At 41.6% G+C, this 18,419-nt stretch overlaps 1 protein-coding gene across 1 annotated transcript in view; it reads left to right on the forward strand.

The window, feature by feature from the left end:
- TXNRD2 (thioredoxin reductase 2) overlaps window positions 1-18,419 on the forward strand; it is a 203,664-nt gene that overhangs the window by 116,684 nt on the left and 68,561 nt on the right. The window contains exons 10-11 of the mRNA XM_069756382.1: window positions 4,352-4,443; window positions 4,550-4,724. Coding sequence (XP_069612483.1) covers window positions 4,352-4,443; window positions 4,550-4,724 — 267 coding nt within the window. The remainder of the gene's footprint in view (window positions 1-4,351; window positions 4,444-4,549; window positions 4,725-18,419) is intronic.

Here is an 18,419-nt window from a genome sequence, read left to right on the forward strand (position 1 = left end):
CATTACCATTATTAGGCAAACAACGTCGGTGGCGCATATCTGCCATCCAGGACCTTACCTCCTGCTTTCTTACGATACACACACTGTATTTGTATCTGGTAGTTGATTTTTTTGTACGTAATACATAATATATGATTAATTTTGCAAGTGTTGACAACTAAACCTATTATTGCCTTTATTGTTCTTGTATGTGTTAATTTTGCACAATGAAAACAATTTAATACATATATGCAATATAAATTTATTGTATGTATGTATTAAAGTGTTTTCATTGTGCAAAAGCCCCTATTATGCCAACGGTTAAAAAGGAAATAATATGCTTGGGTGTGGACACCTGCAAAATGATTCATATAAGACATACTAAAAATCAAGTCCTGCACATTTAAAAATTATGAATTTTATTGTTCCAAAAATCATGAAAATATAAATGAAAAATGAAGAGTACAGGTCATAATGCATCTAAAAAAATTCTTGAAACATAATACTAAATTTATGTATAATACAATTTATTTTGCAATATACTTTGCTGGAATTGCTGTTTTTGTCTACCCCGCCCAGAAAGAATCCAACTCCCTTGTGCTCTCTTGAAAGGGAACCTGTCACACCCAAAATCGAAGGTGAGCTAAGCCCACCAGCATCAGGGGCTGATCTACAGCATTCTTTAATGCTGTAGATAAGCCCCCGATGTATCCTGAAAGATGAGAAAAAGAGGTTAGATTATACTCACCCAGGGACGGTCCCAGTCCGGTTTTGGTCCGATGGGCGTCGCGGTCCGGTCCGGGGCCTCCCATCTTTTTACGATGACGTCCTCTTCTTGTATTCACGCTGCGGGAAAGGTCAGAGAGGCCCGGCACCTCAACAGGGCAGACAAAGTACGCCTGCGCCGGAGCCGCAGCGTGAATACAAGAAGAGGACGTCATCGTATGAAGATAGGAGGTCCCGGACTGCGACGCTCATCAGACCAGAACCGCATCGGGACCGCCCCTGGGTGAGTATAATCTAACATCTTTTTCTCATCTTTCAGGATACATCGGGGGCTTATCTACAGCATTACAGAATGCTGTAGATAAGCCCCTGATGCCGGTGGGCTTAGGCTAGGTTCACACTGCGTTGTGTGAACCCGTTAAACGGACTACGTTACGCTTGCAATGGCGAACGCATCGCTAGCGCACGCCCACAATGGGCGTGCGCTAGCGATGTCCCGTCATTTGAGTGACGGACCTCGAACGCTGCTTGCTGCATTCGAGGTCCGTTCCTCGCTAGCGCAGTTCGGGCATCTGCGCTAGCGGGATCGGCAAACGCGATCCCTTTTGGGACATTGCGTTAGCGCAGTCCATTAGCCTATGCGCTAAACGGATTGCCCTAACGCAATGTGAACCTAGCCTTAGCTCACCTTCGATTTTGGGGGTGACAGGTTCCCTTTAATGGTATCCATGCAACTACTTTATAAGATCACATTGGCTCCGCGTATCTAAGGGTAATGCCTTTTATGTGCCACATGCGAATCAGCGCTGAGTGGTCTGTGAAGCGAATGTGCTTGGTGCCTCTGTCTCTGCAATAGCCACCCATTCAGCCTTGATTGACATGGAAGATGTCATACACACACTATTATGCATGCATAGATCTTGCTCACTAATGTACAGAGAGAAGAGTCGACCAGACTGGATGACTTACGAAATATCATTGCAGGGACAGAGAAGGTGCCAAGCACAGTCCGAAGGCTTAGCATTGATCTTCATATTTCATGGGACAACTAGGAAGGGATTTTCCTAGGGCAGCTGAGCTCTTATGAAGAGGAGTGATATGAATGCATGGACACTCCAAGTTTAGTTGACTATAGTTTTAGGGAATTGCTAAAATGATTACTATGCACAAACACGTTTCAGGGATTTTTCTGGTTTTATGTAGTACTGCACTATGATACTCTTCTGTGAGCTTCTCCAATCTCCTTGCTTGATAGTTTTGTAAAAAGAAAAGTGTGAAGAGAAGCTATGAACACCAGTTTGTCCGAAAAGGGATGCTAACATCAGACTAACTGACACTAGATAGCAAAACCCATCAAAGATACAGGTGTTTCTCACAAAATTAGAATAGTTAATTTATTTTAGTTCTTCAATGCAAAAAATGAAACTCCTAGATTATGTAGAGTCATTACAAACAGAGTGATCTATTTCAAGTGTTTATTTTTGTTAATGTTGATGATTATGGCTTGCAGCCAATGAAAACCCAAAAGGCATCATCTCAGTATATTAGAATAACAAAAAACACCTGCAAAGGCTTTCTAAATGTTTAAAAAGGCCCCTAAGTCTGTTTCACTAGGCTCCACAATCATGGGGAAGACTGCTGACTTGACAGATGTCCAGCAGGCAGTTATTGACACACTCCACACGGAGGGTAAGCCACAAAAGGTCATTGCTAAAGAAGCTGGCTGTTCAGAGTGCTGTATCCAAGCATATTAACGGAAAGTTGAGTGGAAGGAAAAAGTGTGGTAGAAAAATGTGCACAAGCAATCGGGATAACCGCAGCCTTGAAAGAATTGTTAAGAAAAGGCCATTAAAAAATTTGGGGTAGATTCACAAGGAGTGGACATCTGCTGGAGTAATTGCTTCAAGAGCCACCACAAACAGACATATCCAGGACATGGGCTACAAGTGTCGCATTCTTTCTGTCTTACCTCTGCCAAGGAGAAGAAGAACTGGAGTGTTGTTCAGTTGGCCAAGGTGTTGTTTTCAGGTGAAGTAAATTTTGTATTTCATTTGGAAATCAAGGTCCCATAGTCTGGAGGAAACGTGGAGAGGCACACAATCCAAGCTGCTTGAGGTCTAATGTGAAGTTTCCACAATCATTGATGGTTTGGGAAGCCATGTCATTTGCTAGTGTAGGTCCACTGTGTTTTATCAAGACCAAAGTCAGCACAGCTGTCTTCTAGGAAATTTTACAGCGCTTCATGCTTCCCTTTGCCGACAAGCTTTTTGGAGATGGAAATTTCATTCTCCAGCAGGACTTGGCATCTGTCCACACTGCCAAAAGTACCAATACCTGGTTTAAATACAACAGTATCATTGTGCTTGATTGGCCACCAAACTTGCCTGACCTTAACCCCATAGAGAATCATGGAGTATTGTCAAGAGCAAGAGGAGAGACACCAGACCCAACAATGCAGAAGTGCTGAAGGCTGCTATCAAAGCAACCTGGGCTTCCATTACATCTCAGCAGTGCTACAGGCTGATCTCCTCCATGCCATGCCCCATTGATGCAGTAATTGATGCATCAGGAGCCCCGACTAAGTATTGAGTGCATTTACTGAACATTTCAGTAGGCCAATAATTCGAATTTTAAAATAATTTTTCAAGCTGGTGTAATGTTATAAAGTATTCTAATTTACTGAGATAATGACTTTTAGGTTTTCATTAGCTGTAAGCCATAATCATCAATATAAACATAAATAAACACTTCAAATAGATCACTCTGTTTGTAATGACTCTATATAATACATGACTTTCACTTTTTGTATTGAAGAACTGAAATAAATTAACTTTTTGATGATATTCTAATTTTGTGAGAAGCACATTTATCACATATCACTAGGATCAAAATACTAAAAAGTGTTTAGGTGTCAAGCACACACATCTTATCTGACTCAAACCACACAATCATTTCCATTGTATATTGTCAAAGAAAAAGTACAGTATCCAAAAACAATCAAAATCCAGCTCTATGTAGCACATAATATGGTCATACCAAACATATGTAAAAACATCCAGCCTAGTACGCAGAAGACAAAATGCCCTGGTAATAGCTGAAATAAACCCCAGAAGCACTCGCCATATCAATTGAAATCGGAAAACTGATTTCAGATGCTGCCAAGAGAGCATAGGACTTTTTGTTAGGTAGACAAATGAGGCTAATGGTGCATTAAGCAAGTACATTGGTAAACAAGAATTTCTAGGAATTCTCATTCCTAATTATCGGCCCTTGCAAACATGGCAACGATCACCTGATGAAGCAAATAATCGTTAATCAGGTGATTATCATTGTTTCTGCTGGAAAACAAATCATTGTAATTGAAAAGGAAACATTTATCATGATTAAGAGCTAGTGTAGCTAGAAAACACGTCAACTGTAATCATGTTTTTGAAATTTTTCCTTTTCATGTTTTAATCTACTAATAAATGTGATGTTATATGACTTTTGCGGTTGCTGGATTTTCCCGATAATGTCATATTGCTTGGGATAGGGAAGGGTGGCAAAGATGAGAAACTGGAAAATGGAGAGTAAAAAAAAAGACAATAGTATAGTAGCATATAATGTGATTGAAAATATCTACTTTGTCCTTGACACGTTCTCTCAGATGTTTCATTGGAATGTGCAGGTTTTTTGACTGGCATTGGACTGGAAACAACTGCAATGGTGAGAAGCATTCCCCTTAGAGGGTTTGATCAGGTATGAGGCTGTGTTAATATATTGACCTTTTTATGTAAAGAGTCTTCGTAATATGAAATCCAACATATAATCTACATCAAGCATGTATTTATTTGATGTTTTACAGCAAATGGCTAATCTAGTGACAGATTACATGGAGTCATATGGGACAAGATTCTTGAGGAAATGTGTTCCATCTAGAGTTACGAAGCTGGAGAATGGGAAACTTCAAGTGACCTGGAAGAACACAAATTCCGGTCAAGAAGAATTGGACACGTTTGACACTGTTATGTGGGCTGTAGGTAAGTTATCATATGCGGGGGTAGACCTGAAACTGCAGCAGGTGTCCCTCTAGACTGGGGTAGATGAAGAGTTACGGCAAGCAAGCGCCCTTCCAGTGACCACCAAATATTGGTTATTAGCTGCTTTTGGCCATTTTGTGCCCTTAGAATATAACAAATTATAGGGTCTCTTTCTTTTTTCCTTTCTTTTTTGTAAATATGTTCACTGTAAACCAACCAGCATTAGAAGCATAAGAAAGTTTTTAAAAAAAAGGCACTTAGGTCAAAAGAGGAATTGAAGCTAGATTGGTTGATTGCTGATGTTCTCATAATTTATGGTAGAACATGGTACGCTATCATACAAAAACAGTGTACGGAGGAGAACACTACAGCATTTCACACTGTTTAGCGGACACTGCTGGGTACTGCAGATTCGCTACTATTCATTTGAAGAGGACCTGACCTGCAGTAACCAGGAGCGGCCACTAAACAGTTTGACAAAGCAGTGATTTTCTGCTCTTCTACCTGTTTACATCTGACTACTGCCGGAGTCGATAACAGCTGGTCAGTGAGGGTTCTGGGTGTCCCACCAATCTCATATTGATGAACTATCCTAAAGTTAGATCATAAATACCATTGTACCGAAAAGCCTCTGTAAAGCCTACAATTATAAAATGGTCATCAAATTCGTCCGTTACACTGTGATATCCATGAAGGAGTGAAACAGAAATGCACAGTTCAAAAACTATCATAAAATTGTATTTTATTGAGTTCTTTTTAAAAAAAAACAAGATAATTAAATAATTACAAAAAAAACATTAAACCAAACAACCTCAAATGTGAGGGACACAGTGGGCTACAAGCCCCTTTAGACACACTACTAACAAAATTATCAAAGTTGTTGGGAATGGTCTGCAATCACTAGTATAGGAGACAATCAAAAGTGACCTGGCAAAAATAGAGGAGTGTTCAACATCTAACTGATACCGATATGCATGACCTGGCAATATCCATGGTTTCTCATGCTAAAATATCAAAGTGCTACTAATCCTCATATGCCGCTATAAAATGAGAAATTCCTGAATATAGAAATATAGACAAATTGATTCCAATTATACTTACAATGTGTGGGGCTGGTGCCGTGTCCCTCCACCCCGACGCGCGTTTCGTCCACACTTCTTCAGGGGGCTTTTTTTGTAATTATTTAATTATCTTGTTTTTTTTGTAAAGAACTCAATAAAATAAAATTTTCTGATAGTTTTTGAATTGTGCATTTCTGTTTCACTCTTTCATGGATATCACAGTGTAACAGACGGAATTTGATGTTATGTGCAGCATATTATGATTGTTGGATCATTTATTGATGAATAATTATAAAATGGTGACTGACAACAGCAAGACAGATAAGACATCTAAACAAAAACATCGACCTATAGAAGCTAATGCAAAATCTGAAAACATTTTTTTTTTTACATTTATTATTATTTCCTTGTATCTGGCAGTGTGTTTCACCATTGTCCTGTGCAGATACACAATAGGAATGTTTAAGAAAATTCACAAGTGTGAACTTGGCCAAAGAGTTAGATAACATATCACTGCTTCTTTGAGGACACTTGGAAATGTCAGTCCTGCTTCTGCACATCTGAAAGTGATTGCAGCCGTATTTTACTTGGTCTATTTTTTTCTTTATAAATCTATCCCAATGGTCTTGCCTGTATAGTAGCTGCTTGTAAGAATCATATTACAGACATAAAGTTAGGGTTACTCGTAGGAACGGAAGAAAGTTTTCTGCATATGAAGTATGTTTGAAAATAGATATGTGCTACGCTACATATTCTCTCATGTTTGTTTCTTTGTATCCAGGCAGCTAAAACCTAGGAACAAAGACAAGTTGTATGTTTCCTTCCTATGTGTTTTAATCTAAACTCCACCCTTTTAAGATTAGCATAGTGTTACTTCTGATAAATTGATGTAGTATTACTTATGATTCATTGTATTTTTTCGCTCCACTTGAGCACACCCACACCAGGTGTCTCTGATAAAACCTTGGAAGCGATAGCAGTCATAGGATTTCCTGCCCGCAGATGTGCCACTTAATGGACTAGTAGAAAAAAAATCCCATTTAGATAGTTAGAGGTCAGACTCATGGTCCCTATACATCGTTAGCTCTGCCATCCAAATAATGGTTGTACTAAATTACAATGTTTGCCGGCACAACAATTAGTCGTTCCCAGCCTTATGCTTAATTTTAAAGTTGTAATTTATTTTTAAATTTACCCCCAATAAACAATTGTTGACCCATCATGAGACACTTGCCTTTTAGTTGGGTAACGTCTGTTGGTACTGTCTCCACTGGCGGAGGCAACAAGATATTTGCTTATTGAGCACATAGAACAGATCCTTGATGTGTAAAGGATCTAGGTTGTGCACTAAAGCACATTTCTTTAATTTAAACGAAGAGTTGAATAAGTGTATTAGCAGCCAAATTATTGTAATATTAGTATTTTAAACTATTAGAGCCAATCGTTTGATTTTTGCAGCTTGTTCCAGATTTTAGCACATCCATTTCGCCCTTTCAATACTTTATTAAAAAAAATTCTAAAAAAAAAAAATAAGGATTTCTGTAATGAAGCTTTCTTGCCAATATTAGATAAGAGCATATGGACATCATAAAAGGGGTCCCCTGCTCAGCACTCCCCTCTATAATCAGAACAGAGTCACCCTATACATGGTTTGCTGTCAGTCAGATCATCCTTGTATTACAAAGATGGTCATTCATCTATCTGGAAGACCCTGATGGCATATTACAATTCTCCTTCATCGGGGAATGCCTGGCTGGACATGGCTTCCCCCAGTCAATAGATTAATTTGCAGCCATATGTATGATATTGGACATATACATAGGTACAGTTGGTCCTATAGAATTTTGTGAATGATCTATTACATACTCTATTAATATGGTAATGTGCGCATGCCCTTAGTCCTATGTGTGTGAACATTATTGACATTCGCTTTTGTTTGTAATAATTCTAAAACCGTTTTAGTCTGCAGTGAATGTTTTTTGTTTCCGTTTTGCTCCACATAACTCAATACGCAGAATGCCACTAGACACCCTTAATCTTTATATACCAGTCAATGGAACCTAAAGAGTAGGGGATCTGTCTTTTTTTGAAGGCTTGTTTCTTGAATACAGGTATTTGCTATACTGGTGGAGCTGTCACATCTACCTTAAAAGGGTATTCCCATCTCCAAGATCCTATACCAATATGTAGTAGGTGTAATAATAGTAGCAAACACTTCCAATTAGAAATGTAGTATTGTTTTTCTGATTCACTGTGTCGCTTACCCCATGTGCAGGGCATTGCAGTACCTTAGGCATCCATAGTTATGACTTCTCATATAGTGACAGTTAGCTAGTTGCTAGCGGTCATAACATGGATATCTAAGCTACTGCAATGCCCTACATATGGGGTAAAAGACCTACCTTATCAGGAGATCTATACTACATTTCTAATTGGAGGTATTTGCTATTATTATTATTATTATTATTACACCTACTACATATTGGGATAGGATATTGGAGATGGGAATACTCCTTTAAGACTAATTTTAGCCCATTCAAAAATGTAATTCAAATATGTATGCGTTATACAAACTTCTGTCTAGAGCCTGACTAGTGGGCGCATACCAGTGTATGGAGCAAGGCCGTGCCCTCTGTACGGGAGTATGTATAACGCATACATGCCTTCTGGTCCCAGCTCAGACAACGGCGAATCGTTGCAGCGCACAATGTGTGCGCTGGGGAGATTCATAAGCCTACAGTCTCACAAAGTGATTGCAGACTTATCGATTTGGACTGGACAACCCTTTTAAAGAAGGCCTTTAACATGCTCAAAATATTTGAGTTAATACTTTACAAAAATCCCTAATCTTTCCAGATTCTGCTGCTCTTCTCAGCTGCGCGTTGCATCACTGCATTGCAGAGATTTTCATACTTGTTGCTTTTGGATATACAATGTGAAATCTCTGCTTTTAGACCAACTGGTTAGTCATGCCTCCCTCCTTCCCTCCCATTTGCTGCCAGTCACAGCTCGGGTGCTGTTCTTTCGGTCTCAGACACTGCCAAGCTGTGATTAGCAGTTTCCAACTTCTGGGAAGGAGGGATGAAAGTGCACAACCCCAGAAAAGAATGGCAAGATGGTCTGCAAGCAGAGATTTCACATAGTGAGCTTCAAAAGCAACAAATGTGAATATCTCTGCAGTGGAATGACTCAACGCAAAGAGTGGAGAAAAGGGAGATCATGGATTTTACAAGGTATTAAACTAATTTTTTTCAACAGGTGACAGCTCCTCTTTAGTGATGACACATTCACTCACCCAACAACCTTGGATTTATTACCCACATCAAAACTAATAGTGGATTTGCATGGATGGAGAGCTAAACATTAAAGGAAAGAAATTCAAAAATGTTATTAGACTCTAATCCCGTGTTTTAGGCCAGCTTCACAAATGTAGTTTGTGGTGCATTTTAAAGTATAGGCAATTCCTTTTGGGCCCACCAGCTATGGTTAAAAACTGCAATAAAACAAATAGTTAAATCAACCAGTTAAGGTCCAAAAAAGTACCATTGTGTCATACTCACAATACTGAATCCAAAAGACCAAGTCCCTAATTGCCGTAAAACGCAAAAAAAGGACTTAATACACAATGCGCAATAGTAACCAATACGGTAATATTTATTAATAATTAACACGATAAAAATAGCAATAAATAATTAACCAGAAAAAAACTCCAATGTGGTGGAGCGGATTATACACTTGACATCAACAATAACACACATGCAAGATAGTGGACTAAACAAATAGTTGTAGTGGTGAGTTGTCTAATGAATCATCCAAATTAATGGATTCGGATTTGATTACTATTTAAAGGGAATCTGTGAGCAGGTTTTTTTACTACCTAATCTGGGAGCAGCCAGAAGTATGTAAAGGAGAAGCTGAATCCAACGATTTATCACTTAGTTTACTGACACAATCAGAGCCTTTAGAATCAGCAATGCAGCAGAGGTGAGAAAGCTGCCCACACCAGGCTCTGTATATACAATGTCCATACACAGTGAGCTGCTTATCACAGTAGGGGGCGGAGTCAGACTTGCATGAACAGCCAGCTATTTACAGCAATGTTAATCACAGCCAGGTATGTGACATTGTTGAGTTCGGTGTTTTAACCCCACAAAAACCTGCTGACAGATCCCTTAATTTTCGTGTATTTAAACCTTCATTTTGCACTTATTTATATGTACCATAAATGTGGTGCACTGAATAGTAGCGCACAAAAATTTCTGCATGTAACCATGAGAATCCAAGTCTTTACCACTTAATTTATTAGTGACGTTTTTCAGTTGTACTTTATCCATTTTAAAAAATTCCACCGTGGCCATCCACATCACATTACACATTACATTTTATTTCTAGACCGTCCATTATCCTAACATGTCTTCTTCTGAGGATAATACGTCAACGTGTGATCAGTGATACCGCCACCGATACACAATAAAGGGAAATTAGTACCACTTTGTGCACAGGTTATAGTCCCCATCTGAAGAATTTTGTGTTCGTCATATATTCCCCTATGTGTGCTCTACCAGCTCTTTGTTGTGCATAGCAGCCAATCAGAGCGCCGCTGTCATTTTACCAGCAATGGTTACAAAAAATAAAAGCTGAGCTCTGATTGGTTATTGTGGGCAACAAAGTCCGTTTTAGACAGTACAGATAAAAGCCCATTTGTATCTGTAATATATTTCTATACAAATATGGACAGAAATATTGATGCTTTATATTAGAAAAACTATTAGTGGTTTTGTAGCTGGTACGTTTGTGCTCACTTTACTGCGTCTATCACACAGACGAACTGCACAGTCAGAGTGGAGAATGGCTGCTTCTCCTTTGGCGGCAGCAGATGCACACTGCCTTTGTCCACTTTGTCGGTAGCAAATTCATATATAAGCGATTTCACTGCACAGCAAGACTGCTAGAAGAATAGCAGGTACCTACTGAGCATGTGCGGCCTCTCATAAAGGAACTACAGGACGTATCCATGAGCAAATTTTCTATTAGCGATATCCGGAGCAGCGAGCACTTTTGGAATTCGATTGCATTTGACAAGTTTTATTTATTTTTTGGATTTTTAAGCCACTGATCGAAGATGTATATTGTGGGAGTAACCCTTTAAGACGATAAAGATCATTGTATATCTGCCAATTACATTATTGCAATTTAGGTTTCATTTACAGTAATCGCAGATTCATCATGGCAGCAGGATAACTTGCCTTCGCCTCATCTGGTCAGATGTATTGCCATACTATGCACATTTTTTACATGTTAGTTTTTTTTAAAAGATATTAATTCACACTTATACACAAATGTGTCTTGTGGGAAAATGCATCTCTATACAATCCAGTGCAAAACAATATTACTGCCATTGGGATCCCTACTTATTCAAGGTTTATCCTTCCTAGCAGTTCCGAAGAAGCAATTAATTTCTATTAATTCTGAATTTGGCTGTTTGTGGTACAGTTATAAATGGTCTACTGATATAAAGCATCTGTGTGGACTTTTCTTTTATGAGATTTTAAACTTACTGCGGGATCTGAATATTGGTTCCATATTTCTATCTGGATTGTGATTTTGTAGAGGCAACCTCCACACTATGCAGCACTGAAGGGGTTTAGGGGAAGGAAAAAAAAAGCAATATATTAAACTTGTTTGAAACAGCCAAGTGGTTTTCTGGCATCAGCTCCATAAATTTACCGAGAGACCGGACCTCTAGATCTTGGGGAAAAATTGATTTACAGGAGGTGGAAAAAAAAACCCGCCAGGCTCAGGAGTCGGGGGATTAAGGTTGCATGTGAAAATGTTGGAGCATTTTAAAACCTTAACAACTTGACTAACGGCTTTGGGGTCTCATTTACCAAATGTTAACAAATCTGATACAAAATCTGATTGCCAAATGTAATCCTAGTTGAGGAACATGAGACAGAATGGCTGGCTGCCAGTTAGAGTCTAGCAGTAGTGTAATGTTTTAATTGCACTTTGATATGTCCAGGAGAATGGGCTACGAAGGCAAGAGAAGTGTTTAGGAATACGTTTCATGTGGCTTTTTTGTGATTAAAGCAGACTGCTCACAGGTGGAGACAGTAAATCGGGAAACCATCCGTGTTGTGGCATCGATAACCCCAGCTGTTGTTTTTGTTAAAGCAAACTGGGCTTGGTGGTTTTGCCCTGAATGAAGATCTTCCCCGCCTTTGCGTGCTAAGCTTGCTTTTGGCTTCATGCAAGCAGGAAGAGAGGAAAGCAGGGAGACCCCATTAACTATCCATTTGCAGAACATCCAGACCTAAACTCTCAATACACAAAGAGCTACAAGGGTAGGAAGTTGTTTCACATCCGAGCCAAGATAAGGTCCTGGAGGTTTATTATTTTTGCTTCTTGATAGCATCAGCCTGGAGAACAACGGCCAGAGAGGGAACAGCAGATCTCCATCCCTAGGGGATGACAGGAGGAAAGACAGACAGATAACCAAGTGCCGACAACTTGAGTCAGAGCTCCCAGAGGAAGTGTTGGTTTCAGCAGTTGAAATGTATATGCAGAAGTCCATAGCTAGGCATGTAGAGGTGGCATTGTTATGTTCAGTGGGAAGGAGGAAGGTGTGAGGGTCCCTGCATTCCTAACAGATGTAGGAAATTATTTAATCATTTTTGTTATTGATGTATTTTGGTCAGCTTTGACGTGCCATGTTTTTCCACTTGTTTGCTCCAAATTCGCCTGGCCTGAACATCAAAAGACCTGTACATCTGCCAAGTAAATATTCCTTTTTTATGCCTTGTGTTTGACTGAAGATCCGGAGTATGTAAGCATTCAGGTGAAGACGTACATACTTCTCATTTTGGTAGCGAGGTGAAAGCTCAAGAGAAAAAGCTGAAACAATGATGCTTTTTAATGTTTTTACCAACCAGATTACCTTGTTTTTGTTCATCAAATATCCCCTGGGCATATCCTTGGGGTTTTCACCCCCTATTTTTGGCAGGATACCATAGACCTCATTGTAGTTCACAAATAAACAGGCCCTTTCTTGATAATTGAGTTAATCCACTTTAAATACCTTACCTCCTTGATTACACATCACAGAAGCTCAATGCTTTCACGATTGTTGTTAACAAGATTCACTCATACAATGCTTTGCATGCTTGGGCAATATTGCATGGCAGTATGGAAGTATCATTATTGCATGTATCTGTTCAGGTGAAAAATTTAGACAGTCCAGAATCCAAGAAGCTAAACATTTCACAGTATTTTGTCTCATCAGCGCAATTTTTGTTAATTCCACATTCTAGCAGTGCATCATTTATTATGGGCAAATTAGAAAACATTAGTTTATACACTGCTCAAAAAATAAAGGGAACACAAAAATACCACATCCTAAATACCACTGAATGAAATATTCCAATTGCAAATCTTTATTCATTACATAGTGGAATGCGTTGAGAACAGTAAATCATAAAAATGATCAATGTAAATCAAAATTTTCCATGGAGGTGTGGATTTTGAATGATACTCAAGGTCAAAGTGGAAAATCAAATTACAGGCTGATCCAACTTCAGTGCAAATGCCTCAAAACAAGGAAATGATGCTCAGTAATGTGTGTGGTATCCGTGTACCTGTATGACCTTCCTAAACGCCTGGGCTTACTCCTGATAAAGCAGCTGATATTCTCCTGAGGGATCTTTTCCCAGACCTGGATTAAAGAATAAGTCAACTGGACAGTCTGTGGTGCAATGTGACGTTGGTGGATGGAACGAGACATGATGTCCCAGATGTGCTTGATTAAATTCAAGTCTGGGGAACGGGCAGGCCAATCCATGGCATCAATGCCTTCATCATTCAGGAACTGCTGACACACTTCAGACACATGAGGCTTAGCATTGTCATGCATCAGAAGGAACCCGTGGCCCACTGCGCCTGTATATGATCTCAAAATAGGTCTGAGGATTGCATCCTGATAACTAATGGCAGTCAGGGTACCTCTGGCTAGCCCACTGAGGGCTGTGCGGCCTTCCCAAGAAATGCCTTCCCACACCATTATTGACCCATTGCCAAATCGGTCATCCTGGAGGATGTTGCAGGCAGCAGAATGTTCTCCACGGCGTCTATAGACTCTGTCACGTCTCTCACATGTACTCAGTGTGAACCTGCTCTGATTCATGAAGAGCACAGGGCTCAATGTTGAACTTGTCAATTTTTGTGCTCTCTGGCAAATGCCAACCACACTGCATGGTGTTGGGCTGTAAGCACAACACCTTGTGGACGTTGGGTCCTCATACCACCCTCATGGAGTCTGTTTCTGACAGATTGAGCAGACACATGGACAAGGATGTTGGTGGCCTGCTGGTGGTCATTTTGCAGGGCTCTGGCACTGCTCCTCCTGTTCTTCCTTGCAAAAAGGAGGAGGCAGTGGTCCTGCTGCTGGGTTTTTTCCTCCTGCTGCCCCCTCCATGTCTCCTAGTGTACTTGCCTATCTCATGGTATCTGTTCCATGCTCTGGACACTGTGCTCACACACAGCTACCCTTCTTGCCACAGCTGGCATTGATGTGCCGTCCAGGATGAGCTGCACTACCTGAGCAACGTCTGTGCATTGTACTGTAGACACAACCTCACGCTATTTTACCTCTAGGGGTGAGAGCAATGACAAAATCCAAAAGTGACTAAAACAACAACCAAAAAGGATGAGATCAGAGAAATGGTCTGTGGTCAACCCCTGCAGATGCACTGCTTTGTGTGGGTTGTCTTGCTTATTGCATATCATTTCTCCCTGTTGTCTTCTCCAACAACAGGAGAAATTGATTCACAATGAGTGTTGCTTCATAACTGGACAGCTTGATTTCAGAGAAGTGTGATTGACTTGGACTTACATTGTGTTGTTTATGTGTTCCCTTTCTTTTTTTGAGCACTGTATTTGGAAATCCAATATCTAGACGGCAAATCAGTGTTTAAAAGTAAATTGTATGTATTAGATTTATAAAACTGGTTGTTGAGAATTTTCTTATATACCGGTATATCAAATCTACAGATCACTTTTAGGTCATTCTTGTTTATATGTAGATTCAAAATGGCAATAAAAAAATCTAGAAATGTCTCTGTTTTCACTCTGGCAAATGAGCCTAATAAGCTGACATTTCAAGTTCTATAGAGATCACTTCTCAGTAGTCATCTCATTTTATCACAGGCAGAATTACACTGACAGGAAGCGCCTATTTATTCGGACTCCCATGACAGCACACGAGAGAGGGGATCCGCCCTTAAGGAACAGGAAACCTACAGATACAAAAGGGCGGCACCTCTCCCCATGCATCAGTTGGTTTCCTGTTCCTGAAGGGACTGGATGCCTATAGATACTACAGGAGTCCAGGCCGGCCGGACCGATTCTGGTGGCGAGAGGGTCTCCCACTTCGGCCGGTGCGGGTACCTGAAGTAGTCACGGTGGCCCTGGCAGGGCGGCACGGCGGTGACTAGGCAGCGAGGAGCGGTCGCCAGGGGGTGTCCGGTCTCCGGGGCCAGCGTCTGGTAAGTCGCCCTTCCCGTGGGCTGTGGGTCTCTCTGGAGCAGGGGGGAGCGCGGCGGCATCTGGGGGGCGCCGATCGGATCGTAGCTGGCCGGCCTCGGCGTTCCACGAGAGCTGCAGCGCTGACAGGAAGCGCTGTAAGCTGTGGTGACGTCGGGGGGCGGAGCCAGCGACGTCTTCCGGATCGGTAAGCTCCTGCGCATGCGCGGGGGCTCCAAGATGGCGGCGCCCACCGGAGATCATGCCGCAATCCCTCCGGAGCGATGATTGATTCCCCACAGCTGCGGGGGGGCGGGAAAATTAAACAAGCAAGCTGGGCAAGGTGCGCTGACCGAAGGAGGGGCCTTATAAGGCGGCTCCAGCAGCATGTTCCCGGGTTCTGGCTCCAATTTACTGAAAATGGATTCAGATCAGGATCAGCAGGTTGTGCTGCTGGAACAAGCATCCCAGAGACCCAAGGAGAAGGAACATGAAAAAAGGAGCGATGGTTCGGGCCGCAGAAGCTCCTCCAGACAGGGGTCTGGAGGGTCAGTCAAAAAGGATCCCCCTCGTGCTTCGGTATTTCTGGGTGTGAGCAGCCACTGGTAAGTGATCTTCGAGAAAGTTCACTTAGTGACTAGTCTCCCCTCATGTGTTTTATGCAGGGAAGGAAAAACGTCAGTAAGGCGAAGCATAGGGAATGTGCCATCTGCGGGGTTCCCTTGCCTGACTCACACCCTAAAAAACTATGTGACCCCTGTATCCAGCAGACGGTGAGGTTCTGGAAGGAGGGGACGGGGTATAGCATGTAGATTTTACACTCTAGTCTACCTTACTTATCCCCGTAGGTAGCCGAAGAATCCTCCTCTATTACGGCCAGTCTCAAGGAGATGATTAGAATGGAGGTTAAAGAGTCCTTTAAAAACCTTTCACAGTCAGGAGGTTCTAGGCAGAGAACTGAGTGGGCATCGGATTCGTCTGTGGAAAAGGACAAGTCCGAAGAATCAGACAATTCAGCAGCATCATCCTCCTCTTCGGAAGAAGACGCTGCTCGGTTTTGCCTACCCCTAGAAAGGATAGACAAATTGGTAAAGGCGGTCAGAGGCACAATGGGTATATCGGAACCCAAGCCTCAACTATCCAAAGAACAAATGATGTTCAGTGGATTGGAGCAAAAGAAGCGCAGAGTGTTTCCTTTAAATGAGAAAATACAAGATCTTATTAATAGGGAATGGAGGAAACCTGAGAGAAAAGGCTCCTTACCACCTGCGCAAAAACGCCGATACCCTTTTGATGACCCAGCAGTAGGTAACTGGGAGAAAGCACCCAAGCTGGATGCAGCAATTGCCAAGGTAGCTAAACGATCTTCTCTCCCATTTGAAGATATGGGAACACTTAAAGACCCCCTGGATAGGAAAGTGGATACCTTCCTGAAGGGAACCTGGGAGATGGCAGCTGGCTCCTTAAGACCTGCGGTAGCTTCAACCTGCACGGCAAGGTCAATGATGGTCTGGCTGGACCAGTTGGAGACCCAATTAAAACAAGGGGCCTCTAGAGAGTCCATTCTCTCAGCATTACCTGTAATCCAGGAGGGGGCGGCTTTTTTATCAGACGCCTCAATTGACTCCGTAAAGTTGGCAGCTAGAGCAGCAGGACTTTCTAATGCTGCAAGGAGAGCCCTATGGCTGAAATGCTGGCCGGGGGATATGCAGGCAAAAGCGAAGCTCTGCGCTATCCCTTGTAAAGGCGAATATTTATTTGGGCCTACCCTGGATGAACTCCTGGAGAAAGCAGGAGATGATAAGAAAAAGTTTCCCAACCTGTTCAATCCATACCGTCGTCCCTTCAACAAAAGAAGGTTCAACCGGGGAGGAAAGCGAGCCTTTTCACCAGGGAGAGATCGTCCCAGATGGGAGGATAGGCGAAAGCGAGGTACAGGTCTCATGTTTCGCCGTAACCAGACGGAAAATAAAAAACAAGACCAATGACTGGCAATTCCAGGGGGAGGGAGACTATTGCATTTCTCGGCAGAGTGGTCGAAAATCACAAACAGCGTTTGGATAAAAGACACTGTTTCCCATGGTCTCAAGCTGGAATTTGTTCATATTCCACAGGACAAATTTAGGTTAACACCCTGGCGCTCATCTCCCACTGAACAATTCGCCCTAGAAGAGGAAGTGAGGACTCTTTGTTCCAAAAATGTTTTGGTAGAAGTGCCGTATTCTCATGCAGGGGAAGGGTTTTACTCTCCCCTGTTCCTAATCCAGAAGCCTGATAAATCTTACAGGACCATTATAAATCTTAAGGGTCTCAATAAGTTTTTGGTGAAACATACTTTCAAAATGGAGTCCATCAATTCGGCAATAAAAATGCTTTTCAACAACTGTTTCATGGTAGTAGTGGATTTGAAAGATGCCTACTATCATGTACCCATTCATGCTGATTTCCAACGATACCTGAGGGTAGCGATACTAATGGGGGGTAGGATTCGACATTTTCAATTCAGAGCGCTCCCCTTTGGGATCACCTCGGCACCTAGGGTGTTTACTAAAATAATTGCGGAAGTTATGGCGCATTTAAGAGAGTCAAATATCCTTATAGTCCCCTACTTAGACGATTTCCTCATTGTAGGTAACTCGGTAGATCATTGTCTGTCACAATGGGAGATTGCTAAAACCAAACTAGAACGGTTGGGTTGGATCATAAACTTTGAAAAATCTAAATTACAGCCCCTAAATGTTCAAAAATTCCTGGGGTTAATGTTGAATTCAGTGACACAGCAGTGTCTCCTCCCTATAGAGAAAATGGACCAAATTCAGAGTTTTGTATTAAGAGCAATCAATACACCTTCCATGACACTTAGGCAAGCAATGTCTCTACTTGGGTCACTCACATCTTGCATCCCAGCAGTTAAGTGGGCTCAGTTCCACACCAGGTCCCTACAAAATGAAGTCCTGTTCCATGACAGAGCCTTAGGAGGCGCATTGAATGGAAAATTGACATTGAGGCCGATAACATTGAATTCCCTTAGATGGTGGCTAGATAAACAAAATTTATCAGCAGGGGTTCCCTGGATGATAGATGTCACCCACGTGATAACCACGGATGCCAGCTCTTC

This window comes from Ranitomeya imitator, chromosome 1 (genome assembly GCF_032444005.1).
Source record: "Ranitomeya imitator isolate aRanImi1 chromosome 1, aRanImi1.pri, whole genome shotgun sequence".
NCBI lineage: Eukaryota > Metazoa > Chordata > Amphibia > Anura > Dendrobatidae > Ranitomeya > Ranitomeya imitator.